Raw genomic sequence first — 15,568 nt, forward strand, 5'->3', positions numbered from 1 at the left:
AAAATGTGGGCGCACACTACAGTTCAGACCGCTGTCTTTTGTGTGTCAGGGCAGGGCTGCTGTGTAGTTTGCCTGTGTGATGGAATAGAAACCACAGTTGGTGTCTGGGAAATGCCAGTTTTCCTTGGCCAACAACGTCTCCATCTCTTCTCCTGCCCATCTCTCTTCATCTCTGTCTTCTTCGCTCTTTCCCTCTCTTCTTGATCTGTCTTCTTCTGTGTCCCTAGCTAGTAACTCTCCAGGTACGCCTGTTAGATTTTGTGGTGGTATAGGCCCTGTTTGATGTCTTTTTCTCTTTGGGATAGAAAGAACTTACTGGAAATACTCCGTTTAGTTTAGGCGAGAGGGGAGCCCTAGGGAAGAGCTTGCAGGAGGGATGGGAAGCAAATTACGCTGTGCCAATGGAGCCAGTTTATTATTTGGTCAAACAACAAGTATCTTGCCGTTCTATGAATTTGTCTGGTATTTTCCTTGTTTTGTTGTCTCTCTAATAGGACATTTTTGTTGCCAGCCTTATGTAAATCACCCTTATTCTTAGCTGCCCTCAATTTGTTTTCTCATGTGTTGGCCGCAGCACGATAGAAATGTCATCATCCTGCCACTCGCTCTCCGTGAATACACCAGAGATTGAGTGGCTGTATTCACACACAGGCTCACTCGGAGATTACACCGACTTTGTACTAGAGAAGCTAGGAGGGTAAACTCCGTTTGATGCATAAACAGCCCCGCCGGATAAGGTTTAGATAATTTCAGGTTTGTAGTGCATATGTAAAAAAGGCTTAAGTGTGTCTCTAAGCGCCACCCCCACCCCCTAGTTGTAAAAACGGGTAGTAAAGGTAAGCTGTAAATGTGATGACCAGTGAAGATAGCTGAATAACGTATTCAGCTATCTTCACGACTATGGTCGTAACGTATTTAGGTATTCCAGAAGACTTCCTGTGGCTCATGATTTCTCATACTGCTTTTTGCTTCATAATTCAGTGATAAAGCTGCTTATTACTTTGTGTTTACTTTAAGTGTGTGAAAGCACGTCTAACTTGCTCTGTAAGCTGGGCCACATGTCCCTGTGTCACCCAGCACTGCCGTTAAACAATACTTAATATTTCATCACCAACTATTATGTATTGTGTGTGAGGTGGGGGTGATACATGCTTTCAAAGATGTTAAGGGCGTGGTGCTCATTAGCTTGTCACACAGCTTGATACACACTTACACACCTAGTGACACACCGTATAAATTTATCGCACATGCAATGTTAGTGCTCATGCCAAACAGTAGCTGATATCTAATGATAGGTAATGATAGCTGGGAAGAAGTCTGTAGGTAATGTAAACAAGGGCTGGTCCCCTACAAAAGCTGAAAAAACTACTGTAGAGTGTGCAGGAAGCAGGACACGTTTGTCATAAACAGTCCATAACCGTTTTTTGAATTTGTCTGATGAGTTTGGCGGTCCTCACAGACGAGAGCACTTCCCAAATCTTGTTGTCTCTCCAGTTAGTCATTGTTTTCTTCCGTATTGGCTGCAGCGTCATAGAAACGTCATCCACATGCCCCGTTTGCTCTCAGTGAAAACACCATAGAATAAGCGGTTGTATTCACACATGTGCCTACTTGGAGATTAAACAGTCTTTGTACTAGATAGCTGGGAGGGCAAACTCTGTTTGATGTCCTGTCCAACTGAATCAGATATTTGCCATCTCAAACACAGCCCCGCCGGGTGATGTCTAGATAACTTCAAGTTTGCAGTGCATGTGTGAAAGGGGCTTTATAAACTTTGTGTACATCTCCCTTAGAGATAGGTAGTAAAACAGTAACAAATCATAGCTTGCATCTAGATTTGGTTGTATAGTTCATTGAACGTGGTAGGTTTTTGTTAATACACTGTAGAAATACACCTCTCTCTTTATTGTTTACTCTCATATCATACTCTCATATCCGATGTTAAAGGTGCCTAGTTCTCTTCATGAGCAGGATAATTGATTGTTTGTGTTATTTTTGTTTTACTTAACCTCTTATTTTTACAATTTCTCTCGACTTTGTTTGTATTGTTGTTTCCACAGATTGTTACTCGCATAATTTTTCTGTTTTTTCATTTTCCAAATTTGAGCATTGGGTTTTCTGCCATAAAAATGAATCACCATCCAAGTCAGTTGACTCACGCTGGAAATCCCATGCTTCAAGACCCGTTCCCTGAGCTGCATTGGACACCTGTTGCATCCGTATCCAGTGTGATTTTATTTAGACAGAGCACACAGCACAGTGCTCAGTAATGAACTAAGTCAGTAGTAAGTAAATTCTTTGAAAGCAACTGAGGAAAAAATAAAACATTTTCATTCACACAGAAACTGTCCGTCCTGCTACATTCACCAGGCCAAACCATGTTCTAGATATCTTTAGATTATGTGTGTATGTTTGTGTAGCTGTCGTTGTCATACCCTGCTGATAAGCATTGGCCAAACAAACACAACACAGGCAACTTGAGAGCGGTAGATAAGCGAGTCACACACTCAATACTGACCATACTTGACTATTGCTCTCACCAAATAGTGCGTCTTTCATTCAGCATTTTCTGGTTGTGTGTGTGTGTGTGTGTGTGTGTGTGTGTGTGTGTGTGTGTGTGTGTGTGTGTGTGTGTGTGTGTGTGTGTGTGTGTGTGTGTGTGTGTGTGTGTGTGTGTGTGTGTGTGTGTGTGTGTGTGTGTGTGTGTGTGTGTGTGTGTGTGTGTGTGTGTGTGTGTGTGTGTGTGTGTGTGTGTGTGTGTGTGTGTGTGTCTTGTTTTTCTGCTTTCTCCAGTCACACACTCGCAGTATAACCCAGCATTGTGCTAAAGGCTACTCTTTAACAAAGGCCTTTTCTTCTGCTATCACATCATCATCTCTCTTTTCCCTGTGTCTGTTTGCTTCTATCTCTCTTCAGCATTTCTGTCTGTTTCTCTCTCTCTCTGTCTGAGGTATCTGTTATATCAGCTGACTGTCATATTGCGTGTGTCTGTTTGTTAGCATGGCTCCTTGTGTGAGAGCAAGGTCAGATATGTGCCTGAAGGAGTGAGGTAGGTTTTGTGGCCATGTGTTTTAATCATATCACGGACAGTCTGCATGACTGTGTTGGTAGTGGGGGCCACAGTCGCTGTGTGAAACATGTATCCATGTTGGGGCACTGTTCTTTTTTTATATTTTATTTCTGTATATATCTAATTTCACATATTCCATATGTGTGGTTTCTTGTCTCAGTATCACGACCTGTGCTTCCCCTTTGATCTGCCACAAAATCTAAATCGGTCAAATAAATATGCGTAATACGTTTTGGAAATTGATTATCATGCTGCTCATTGGGAGTGGACTCTCAAGTAGGGCTGCAGCTATCCATTACTTTAATTATCAAGTCATTTAAGGATTATCTTTTCAAAAGAATTGGTTGGTTCATGTCCACAAAGTGATCTGTCTAGTTTTGCTGAGTAAAAGTCAGCATTTTTCACTTTTTATGCTTGATAAATTACTGAAACGATTCACCAATTATCAAAATAGTTTCCAGTTATTTTTCTGTTGGTCTGTTAATTGACTCATTGTTTCAGCTCTATCTCAAGCTGAGGTCATGGTAATTGTATCTTTAAATAAAATCTTGATTTCGTAGATAATTCCTTTAGAGAACATGGAAGTCATGAGGATTTGCCCTTTGGAAAGAATGGGTCATTCATTAGTCAGGAAAGAGCACATTCATCGTAGGCCTGATTTTGATGGGTTGCACACATTCCACTAGTCCAGCTAACAACCAAGAAATACCAGTGCTAAAATTGATTATAATCCTACTCTAATACAATTCATTTTCAGACACAAAGGAGCTATGAAGAATAAACTGCTTTGACCCTCATATTTATTTCCAATGAGCTTCTAGTCTACAAACAACTAAAATAGTTGAAAGAATAAAGGGCACTCCGGGTTTCAGCTCTCTGACCAATAGAAACCTTGTCATTGTTGCTTGACTCACTGAGATGTGTGGTCATGGCGACAGCGGGTTGTCTCTTGCTCGCCTAGAGGAAAGATGTTCACTCACCAGTCCATACAACATCCACACATTCATACACGCACGCACACGTTCAAACAGGAACACACACCAATTATACCAATTACAAGATTACAACAGGGCGACTCTCAGCAACCAGACACAGCTATGGAAAGTCAAGGTGTGTGTGTGTGTGTGTGTGTGTGTGTGTGTGTGTGTGTGTGTGTGTGTGTGTGTGTGTGTGTGTGTGTGTGTGTGTGTGTGTGTGTGTGTGTGTGTGTGTGTGTGTGTGTGTGTGTGTGTGTGTGTGTGTGTGTGTGTGTGTGTGTGTGTGTAGTTGTGTGTGTAGTTGTGTGTGTAGTTGTGTGTGTAGTTGTGTGGAGCCGCTTGGGAGTCAGGGCCCATGCAGAGCACCTGGAGTGCTAATTAGGCAACCACAACCCAGCACAGTACATCACAGAGAGAAAGAGAGAATAGAGGGGAGAGAGGTTGAACAGAGGCTGAAGTGAGGGGTGTATGTAAGGGAGTTGGCAAAAACAGCGCACCTCTCCTGAGGAGGCTTGTGGAGGGAGAGAAGAAGTGAGAGACGAAGGGAGAAGGATGATGACAACTGAATGCAGTGGTGTCCCCAGACGCTGAGAGCTTTACTGAACAATACAATTTATCCAGGTCTGTGTGTGCTGTCTTCACCGAAACAGCATCACAGTTTCAGAAACCACGACAACGCTTTGTACATGTTTGCTTCCTTTTGTGCTTTGAGTTCATATGGGATCTACAACATCTGTCATATATCCCTGCCCTGCTGGGAAGAGCCACACTGCCGCCCTTTCCTGTCTCTGCAGCAGGTGAGGTTGATTAAAAGAGAGAAACGACAGGGCCTAATGATGATGACGATGATGAAGAAGAGGTGACTCCCAGTCAAACAGCTGGGCTGGGGTTGAAGCTAGCCCTCTCATCAGAGGAGTGGCAGGGCTGTGTCCCCCTCAGCGAAAAGGCTATGAAGGGCACAGCCACACAGACAGCAGCTTGACTCCTTGGGCATGGACCACAAAGAGCCAGAGACAAACAGAAGGCTCGTTTGTGTGTGTGTGTGTGTGTGTGTGTGTGTGTGTGTGTGTGTGTGTGTGTGTGTGTGTGCGTGTATGTGCGTGTGTGTGTGTGCGCGTGTGTGCGTGTGTGTGTGTGTGTGTCTGCATGTGTGTGTTCACACTCTCTAAGCAGCGTTGTGAAGCGTAAGCAGACTGCTCTGTCATACGCCCACACTGGTGTCTCTGAGAACACAGCCACACGCTCCCCAGATGACATGCGCTCATGTGCGCACACACACACACACACACAAACACACACACACACCAACACTCACACACAACCTCAACAGCCCCTACCACAGCCGCTATGTAATTAACAGACAGAGGAAATGGCGCTGTTGGGGTGGGTGAGTCGGATGCAAGGAGGAGGAGAGAAGAGAAAATCATCCCAGCTCGTGCCTACCCTCAAGACACAATCTGCTTGTTCTGTGACTGTATATGTGTTGGAGAATAACAGAGAGGAAGGTGAAGATAGGGAGAGAGATGCCAGCTGATCTTTTGAAATCTCTGCGTTTTTGCTGCAAGCTGACTGGGGGGTAGTAGGAGGTGAGGGATGAGTAATAAGGTGTGTGTGCGCCCACGTGAACACTCGCATACACAGCAGTATGAATTAAAGCCGCACAAGGTAATCGACAGGAAGAATGCTCTCTTTGCACCGAGGTGTGTGTGTGTATGTGTTGAAGACGGTGACAGCGAGCCAGGTCAGGGGAGATGTACTCTGTTCTCTGCCGTGGCTTCATAATGGAGGCCTGCTGTATAATGACGGCTCAGACACAGGCAATACCATCTCTCTCTCTCTCTCTCTCTCTCTCTCTCTCTTGTCTTTCTCTCTCTTGTCTTTCTCTCTCTTGTCTTTCTCTCTGTCTGCTTCTAGTTTCTTTTTGTCTCCCTTTTTCTTCTTTCTCCCTCCTTTCTTCTTGTATCCCTCTCATCCTCCAGTGGAACCGTCGCCTTTTTATTCTGCTGCTCTGCATCCACTTTGGCGCTTTTTCAGGGTTTCTCTGATATTAGGATTTTCTCTTGGGCACGGAGTAAATGAGACGGCACGCATGCGCACAGACATGCACTCACAGGTGTGAGTGCGTGTGCGCACACCCGCACCCGCACACCACATACATATCCGTTCTATAGTGCCTGAGGCTAGACTGCTCTGACATCTCATCTCAGAAGTCAAACAAACCTAGAACCACCAGAGCAGGTTTATCCTGCTGTGCTCCTGAATACTGTGTGTGCCGGTTTGTGTGTTATCAAGACAGAGATCATGACATGCATTTATTTGTACAGTTATGTCTTGGTATTCATGTTTCTAAGCATTTACAGCCACTCTTGAGGTTGGGTTCCTGCTTGCTTGTTCGAACTACCTTTGCTTAATTTAATGGAATGTGATTGTTTATCCTGAAGATGATCGTTTTGTTCTTCTATCGCAACTTCAAAGCAGCCATTTTTAAACAGTATATAACTTTAAGTGTTGATTTGTCACTCCCATGATGTGGATATGGTAGTGGCTAACATGCCCCCAAAACATCCTGTTTTGCGGTGGTTGGTTTCATCCACATTGCTGCGTCACATGTATTTAGGCACTGAATTTTTTTCATCTCTATCTTTAGTCAATTTCCTTCATGTTAACCTCTTACATACCCTCTTCCCATCCTTTTTCATCCCTGTCAGTACATCTGTAGCCAGCTAACAAGTCAGTTGACCCTTCGTGATGACATGTACTCATCAGGCCGACTCTAAATCCCTCCATATCAGTGACTGAGCTACTTTATGTAATTTCAGCAGTTAGGTTTGAACCCGTGTCCTCTGGTTGAAGCATGCTTTCCAAGTAAGTAATGTGAGTAATGTCTCCACTTTTGAATACCTGTGGTGTGGTATCAAGAGCAACTGCGATCAGAGTTCTTGGTCTGAACAGTGCGGGGGTTTCCTCTTATCTACAACCAGATGGCATGGTAAAAGGTGTTGCTTATCTTTCTGTGCAAACTGCAGTAAACATATGTCACCTGCAGCTCTTCACCTAACCAGTAAGTTCACTAAGGCAACGTCTTGTTTACTATTCCTCCCTGCGGTATTTAAAACTGGTCTCCTAAAAAAAGAAAAACAAACACAAAAAATGTCCATATCCTACTTAGTAAGCTAATTTCAGCTATCAGTCTTCACATTCTGCTTAACAATAAAAGCCTTCCAGTAGGTTGCTGGTGATAACGGTTCAATTTGAAGCAGGGATAGTTTTTTTTTATTAGCAAATACAGCTTTGATAGCACAGCAAAGAAGAGATTGAGAAGAAGAATATGAGAAATCAGCGGGGTGGCAGTTTGTTAGAGGAAAGTAACAATGGGAATGTAGGAGTAGAACAAAACACAAAACCACAGAGGCTGCATTACACCGGCCTTCCAAAAATATTCAAAGCGCAGCAAGACTTTTCGAAATGGTGCTCGCCTGGATGCCCACACATGTTGAGCCAACCATATAATTGCATAGACATGTACAGTATTTATTGCTCATTTGAGGGTAGACACTGACTGGTTTGCCTCCGAGCATCACCGCAATAGTGTAGCATAGCTAAAGTGTGCCATACCGAGACACTGTGAGAGAGACATCTGTTGACCCAGTAAAGTAAAGCATGGATACACAGAGTAGACGATACAGTTCCAGTCCGTGCTGCATTGGACTTGACCAAGCACCAGGTTGGTGGCTAGATCAGATAGATGGGCTAGCAGCTCTGCCCTGCTAGTTTTAACGAGCTGATAGGCAAATCCCTTCCTGGTTAAAGATTAACCACTCGCTAGAGCTGCCACTGCATTATCTCCCTGCTGGCCGGGGCATACAGGAGCCAAGAGGATTTACTTGTGTGTATGCGTGTGTGTAATCTGCATTCCAACAAGCAAAAGGGTGTGTGTGTGTGTGTGTGTGTGTGTGTGTGTGTGTGTGTGTGTGTGTGTGTGTGTGTGTGTGTGTGTGTGTGTGTGTGTGTGTGTGTGTGTGTGTGTGTGTGTGTGTGTGTGTGTGTGTGTGTGTGTGTGTGTGTGTGTGTGTGTGTGTGTGTGTGTGTGTGTGTGTGTGTGTGTGTGTGTGTGTGTGTGTGTGTGACTATGGGAGTTAGTGATCGGCTTTACTCCCAGCAGGGTGTTAAAACTGTGTGTTTACTGTATGCCATTTAGCAGTCAATCTGCTCTGTCTGTGTGTGTGTGTGTGTGTTTATGGGCGGGATCATGTGTGTGGCTTGTTGTAATCTACATTCCTTTTCTTTCAGGGCTTTGTTTTCTTTTCCTTTAGGGCGTAACGGCATTCAAAGGGTTAATTGCATCAGGAAGCTCAATGTGTAACAAACTCCTTTTAACCCTTGAGTTGTAAGCACAAATATTAAAAACATTTTTTTGCTCCAGTGCCTAAAGATCACATTTATTTATATCTCCTCAGACCTTTGCATTAAGGTTCTAAACCATGCAATTTAATGCAGCCTTTGTCGTTTTTCATAATCTATGGCAGTATCATTTAAAAATCTATTTTCCTTTTGTGTATCACTGGATTAAAGGACTGTGACATATGCTGTTTCATCTACAGAGGATTCCCTCGGATTAACTTGGAGACAATGCCATCTACTGGATGTTTGAAGAACGTAGAGTCGGGGTCTGCCTAAAATACTGAGCAAGTGTGTTGTAACTGAGTGATGTTAAGAGGTGAAGGCAGGCTCACTTATCTGGAAATTCACACATTACTCATTCTGGGTTGCTTAGATCATGCAATTTATTATAACTTACTCTGAAAAGAGAGACTTGACTTGCGTGGCTTATGTTTTTCTAGTTGAGATAAAAAAATAAAGTGGAAATGTAGACTAGAGAGAACTCTTTTGTTAGACCACACCCTCATACTCTTGATACTAACATGGATTTCCACTTAATCCTGTTGTCTACATTTAAATCAGTGCCTTGAAGTGTTTAACTAAACTATATGCTTTCCCCTGTTAGTACAGGGTTTTGCAGATTTCTCTTAAAGCTGCTCTACTCTTTTTCTGGGCGTTCTTGCCACTATTGAACATGTAACGGTGGAGAATTGACAGGAAATGGGGGCAGAGAGATGGAGGCTGAAATGCAACAAAGTTGGTCAACCCCTGGGCCACCTGGATGCCCCATGAGCTATATGACTCTACTTCTGAGTACCAGCAGAGGTAGACTGAATCATATTTAGAAAAGTTATATTTTGCCCCCTCTCATCCCGGACTGCCTGACGCTGTGGTTGCTTCATACAACCTTCTTCAGGCAGACAACAATCGACGCAGACAGCAAAGAGACACTCTTCTCCAAGATAGGGTGATTCTTGTGATACTAGACAGAAAAGGGTTGGAAGAGAGAGACAAAGACAAAGGAGAGTGTGGCGGCCCTGTGTTTCCTCGGGGGAGCCCTGAGGAACAGAAAGGTAGCTTTGTCGAGAGTTGGCCTTTGGCACAATGCCGGCCACCGTGTAGCTTTACCTCAAAGGTAATCTCTCTCCCTGTCATCGCTCTCGCTTCCTTGTTGTTCTGAGAAGAAGAAGCGAGCGACGGAAGGAGGAAATGACTAAAGAAGCGACTCATTCACACCTCTGCAATGGCAGCAGGACGTACAGAGGGGAAGTCAAACCCACGCTTTTACTGCTTTCCTGAGCCCACCCCCAACAATTATTACGCATTAGACTCCTCCTCCCTGATAAGAACCCTTTATAATTGTAGTGCATGTGTCTGTGTCTAGCCTGTGTGGGTGTGTGTGTGTGTACTGTCAAGGTTTGATTGCACATTGTTGGTATGTCTTCCTTGTTTGTATGAAATGGCAAATGTGTTTTTCCAGAGAATAGATTGTTCTGCCTTTTAATTTGGGATGTAGTGGCCTTTCTTTGGATTCAATTTTTCTTGATGAGCATTTTCAGTTGTTACAGAACAAAAATGGGAATTGAACTAATTTGAATTGAATTGAGGCAGATATTGTAACACAAAAGGTTTTCTCTCTCGTGTTGTTTTGCTTGACACAGGTCAGGACATGTCCTCTTTCTCTTTCTTTCCTCCGCGCTTTCTTTTTGTGTCTCAAGAAGGGAAGGGCGCCTCACATATTTAACCCCCCCCCCCCATCCATCTTTATACATGCCCACATACATACACACTGCCTGTCGCTCCCCAATGGGGTCAGATGTGATGACCGGCTGAGCACTCTCCTCTTCCACCCCTCTCCTCTCCCCTCCCCCTCCTCCCGCTCGCCTTGGCAGGGCATGCATGCCTGTGTCTGTTATCTACAAATGGCTGAGGAATTATAGGTTGAGAGGGGAGGAGGAGGAGGAGTGAGGGAGAGTGTGAGGAGGGAGGGTGTGAGGGGAGAGAGGGAGGGAAGCGGGGGGGGGGGGGTGAGGTCATGTGACATCGCAGCAGCTGCTAGGCTAAGAATTGCTGTTTCCTCACTTAGAGAGAGAGAGAGAGAGAGAGAGAGAGAGCTAGAGCAAGGAGGGGAGAGATAGGCAGTGTGTGTGGTGTGTTGCTTTGTTAGATAAGCTCTAAACGGTCTTTGTGAGTCGCAGTGTGAGAGACAGGAAGGCAGGCAGGGAGGGAGAGAGGGTGGACGGGCAAGAGGAGATAGCTTGGCGGAGAGAGTGAAAGAGGAGAGCAGGAAGATGGTGTGTGTCCTGTCGGTGGCTGCCGCTGTTTGCTGGGCTGGGCTCAACGTAAAGATGCAGCCATGGGGGATCCAAGCGGCTCCACTCCTTTGTGCAGTAAGGAGCTTCGGCCACGCTTTTAATCTATGAGGCAGGGGGGATCATGAACCACTGTCAGACCTCCGGATATGTGCCTCTGTATGTGTGTGTTTGTCAAACCATGTCTGTCTCATCTTTCACTGTGTAGCTTGCGTGCCTGTCTGTTTGGTTTTAATGTGCATGGTTGATACAGGCTTTAAATACAGTGTGCTCTGTCTCTATATTATGTTTTTTTTGTTTGTTTTTTTAAAAGTTCCTTGAGTATTTCTTTGATTCCCCTCTTTGACTTTTTCTAGAGAGCAAAGGAGGAGAGCAATAATGTAGTGTCTTGAAACAGTCACATTACTGGACTGTGTGTGTGTGTCTATGTGTGTCTCAATGGCGCCGTGTGTGTTTTTCAGACAGTAGTCATTGTTGATCCCATTATTAATTGTGTGCTGGGTTCATTCTGAGTGCACTGGGTAACAGAGAGGTTATAGGCAGGACAACTCAAGAGGTGTTGGGAATGTTATTCACTCTCTCATGCCTGACTTGCCTCTGTGTGTGTCCGCTCAAACAACATGCACACAAACACAGACACACGCACACACACATACACACAGGGTACTGTGCCTCTGCACTCCTCTCAAGAGGGAACATGATCTTTTTATAGCCCTCTCAGCCTCTGGGGTAAACCCAGATATAACTCCTACTTATCTAATTGTGCTATTGATAAGTCCCTTAGTAAGTAGCTTTTATTTCAGTGAGTATATCTTTGTCTCAGAAGTTTTGGGGTTAGCTGGAAGTTTTCTTTACATGTTGATTTAGTGCATGCCCAGTGTCTCTTAATTACACATACATAAACATAAAAGCAAGTGTACAAAGCAGAATCTACACAGGAGAGCCTCAGTGTGAAGTTTTGTGTGCGTGTGCGTGTGCGTGTGCGTGTGCGTGTGTGTGTGTGTGTGTGTGTGTGTGTGTGTGTGTGTGTGTGTGTGTGTGTGTGTGTGCGTGTGCGTGTGCGTGTGCGTGTGCGTGTGCGTGTGCGCGCGCGCGCGCGTGTTTTGGTGTTAATACCTCGTACGCTAGACTGAATTCACGCTGTCCTCTGAGCCACCCTTAATGTGTGTATTTTGCCTGAGCACATAGGGCTATCACACGACATTCTGGCATTTAGGGATTCCACTGACCTAGGGGCTGTCAACACAGTGTCACCTTTCAACACACAAACACACACACACACACACACACACACACACATACACACACACACACACACACACACACACACACACACACACACACACACTCATAGGAAGGAAGGGGACAGCCGTCTCAACCTCCTCACCCACTCTCCCCCTCCAACCACCACAAGGCTCTTATAAATGTGAGGTTAGAAATATCCAGCCAGCAGTATTTGAAACATCACAGTTTATTTCCACTTACAGTGTGTAATTCTCTTCCTTCCTGATTAAAGACTCTTAGTAGCACCTCCCGTGGCAGCATTAACTGGTTCAAGCGGGAAAAATTAACACTTTTTTTCATTGTGTGAGGGAGCCAATGAGTTGCTAATATGTTACATTTTAACGGGGACATCACTGGACGTGTTTACACTGAATTTGTTAACATCTATGGTACTATAATATTCTGTCACTAAGAAATAAAGTCAGCCTGGTAGTGTTGGAGCATGCTCAGTAGAGGTGTTGTCTAAAGTCAGTGACCATGGACCTCTGACAGCCAGACTGGAGCTCTTTTGAGCACAAGAAGGGTGACCTGCCCTGCTAACCTCTCACCTCTAAGCAATAGAACCAAAGCCCCTCTGCCCCTGCTGTCACACACAGATACCCAGCTGCGCCACACTCTGCCCCGACTGTCCAAGAAAACTGCTATGCGCCTCACTTGGCCCTTGCATAATTCTTGGAATATATGCGTTTGTGTGTAGCACTGAAGGTGTCTTGTATGACTGTTTTGTTGGTTCTTATTGAATGCAGTATTGATTATAAATTCTCCTCCCTTCTGTCCATTTGTAGGCATGAGCCATGAGCCAAAGTCACCATCGTTAGGAATGATCTCCACAGCGACCCGTACCACGGCGACGGTCAGCCCCCTCACCCCGTCGCCTCTCAACGGCTCCATCGTAGCCAATGGAAGCCCCGCTGCCCAGTCGGCTCACTCTGGATTTGCTGCAGCTCTCCGCAAACTGGCGAAACAGGCTGAAGAACCTCGAGGTAAAAAGCATACAGCCTGTGACAGGGGTTTGACATTCAGGACACTGTCAAGTTTAAGTCCGCTGGAGGGGCAGCATTTTGGCTTCATGACTGATGAAGGAAATGTTAACAATCGTCAAGTGTGAATTTCTAAGCACGGTCATATGGCTCGGCGATAGAACCAAAATCTTCTATCCCAATATAGGTAATTTCATATCTTGATAACAATATATATCAGGATATAGCATGTTTCTGGTAATTTCATAAATAAATACTGTCTATAAAGTAACAACATGGTAAAGAATTGAATTAAAAACTCGACAAATTGTATGGTATTTTCTCATTTTATCAACAACTTCAGTGCAAAATTAATAAAACAGTTTAAGTGAAATTATAGAGAATTGTACAGCTTTATACTGACTTTGTTTACAGCATGCACAGAAAGAGTTTGATATATAAACAAAAACACAATTTTTAAATGATTCCATCTAAATATTTTACTTCAGATTTTCAGAGATATTAATATAGCACCTTTTTCGTCTTTCTGACCACTCAAGGCATTATTACACTATCTTATAATTCAAACCACATTCACACAAGGAGCAATTTGGAGTTCAGTGTCTTTCCCAGGGAACAAAATGAAAAGACGCCCCACTTTACCTCCACCGCCTCCTGCCACAGCCGATATTTGACTTACTTACACTTGCTATTGTCCCTTAAGACAACGTAATTCTATATCACGATATATATGATTTCATCACTATATGATTCTATTCAGAGGTGATGAATTATCATATTGAATTATCGCCCAGCCCTACACAGCCTTGTTCTCTGTTGTGACAACTTCCACTGTGCACGCTCATTTGGCAATGGAATTAAGGGTCATGGTATACTTTACCGGTTTTAGAGTTAATTTACAGGTTTGTAGTTTGTTTTTTATATTTTCTCAGTATGTTTCAGTCCTAGTGTATGATCTTTTGTTGAAAATATTGTGATAATATCAACCCACGATCCTAGTACCCTATCTTGTATCAAACCATAATAAGAGCTAAATGTATTGTTACATCCAGCCCCCTGACCCTTACTTGAAAACCTGATGGATTAGGTGTACCGTACCTCCCTTACACAGGGAGTGTGTAGTCTATTTGGTATTTGTGTAGTGGTGGTGGTGTTTGTGTTCATATACAGTAGGTGTGTGTGCATTGTGACACGTTCCATGGCTGGTTTGTGTAGCTGAGTACAGAACTGCTAATAGCAATGGGATGATATCCACACAGGATTGAATTAGTTGGTGTCCCTGGAGATACTGGCACAAAGTGGAGCCACTCTAGCTGACCCACTTAATGTGATGTGTGTGAGTGCCCCGGCGCTTGGGTGTTCTTGTCAATGTGTGTTTGTGTTATATGTGTTATAATTCCTCTTCATACATTTGTCCTTGCCAGTGTTCACGCACACACAAGCACGCACACACGCACATGTCATGTAACTCTCTGAGCTCTACCCTGTAGCTGTAAGAGTATGAACTAAGCATCAGATGGTTGAAATGCTGTTTTTTAAAAATTTCGTAAAGACATTTTTCAGAGATTCTGAACTATCGTTTTATCCCTGTGCTTGTTCAAAGATATATGTAAATGTTTTTTGTGTAGGTTCCTTTGTCTCCCTCATATATTTGGTACATGCAAATATTTTTCAAACCCATGTGCCCCACATGCCCAGTGTCTCTTAATTACACTTACATAAACATAAAATCAAGCGTACAAAGCAGAATCTACACAGGAGAGCCTCGTGTGTGTGTGTGTGTGTGTGTGTCTGTGTGTGTGTGTGTGTGTGTGTGTGTGTGTCTGTCTGTGTGGGTCTGTGTCTCTGTGTGTGGGTCTGTGTGGGTCTGTGTCTGTGGCTCCATGCCTTGGCTCCGGGGAGGCCTGGCTACCCCAGCTGTCCACCCTTGCTCTGGCTCTTAAATCAGATGGTCCCCTACTTCCTGGCTGTCCCTGGACACCTTGCTCTCCAGCCCACTGCACCCTGGGACCCAGAACCCTGCAAATGATTTATTGCAGAGAGAGAGGGAGAGAGAGAGAGAGAGAGAGAGAGAGAGAGAACTTAGCCTCAACCTCTCCTCACCTCCCTCTCAATCCTTCTCCCCTTCATCACTCTTCACTCCCTCAACCCTACATGCCAGCCCTATTGCTTTCCCACTCTGTCTCTCTCAAACAGGAAAATACACTTCCAGAGTTCAGTCCTGCCTTTTTTATTTAAACGTGGACTCTACTTTTTTGGATTGTTGGATTTTTTTCCTTCTTTGTTGCTCATGCCCTTCTGTGTCAGTTGCAGCTAGATTGTGTTAACTTAATCATGTTTTTTTTAATACCTCTGCTTTTTTTGATTTTTCATTGTGTTGCGAGGTCAGAATACGTGTGCGCTGTTCTATTTGTAATTCACAATCTACCAAGGCGGAGAGCGCCTGTCTTTGTCATACAAACAGACACCAGATCCTGTCTGATTAAGCTCTTCCATCTTTTTATTAAAAGCACAAAAAAAACCTTTGTTATTTGACTGCTGACTGTGCCGCCTGGCTGTGGTGTA

The 15,568-nt window shown here is 44.2% G+C and overlaps 1 protein-coding gene across 2 annotated transcripts in view; it reads left to right on the top strand.

Annotated features, from left to right (window-relative positions):
* gse1b (Gse1 coiled-coil protein b) overlaps positions 1–15,568 on the top strand; it is a 176,516-nt gene that overhangs the window by 133,472 nt on the left and 27,476 nt on the right. For both annotated transcript variants that reach the window (XM_083915480.1, XM_083915481.1), the window contains one exon: positions 12,809–13,006. In XM_083915480.1, the coding sequence (XP_083771606.1) occupies positions 12,809–13,006 (198 nt within the window). The remainder of the gene's footprint in view (positions 1–12,808; positions 13,007–15,568) is intronic.

Source organism: Echiichthys vipera, assembly GCF_963691815.1.
Source record: "Echiichthys vipera genome assembly, chromosome: 1".
Taxonomy (NCBI): domain Eukaryota; kingdom Metazoa; phylum Chordata; class Actinopteri; order Perciformes; family Trachinidae; genus Echiichthys; species Echiichthys vipera.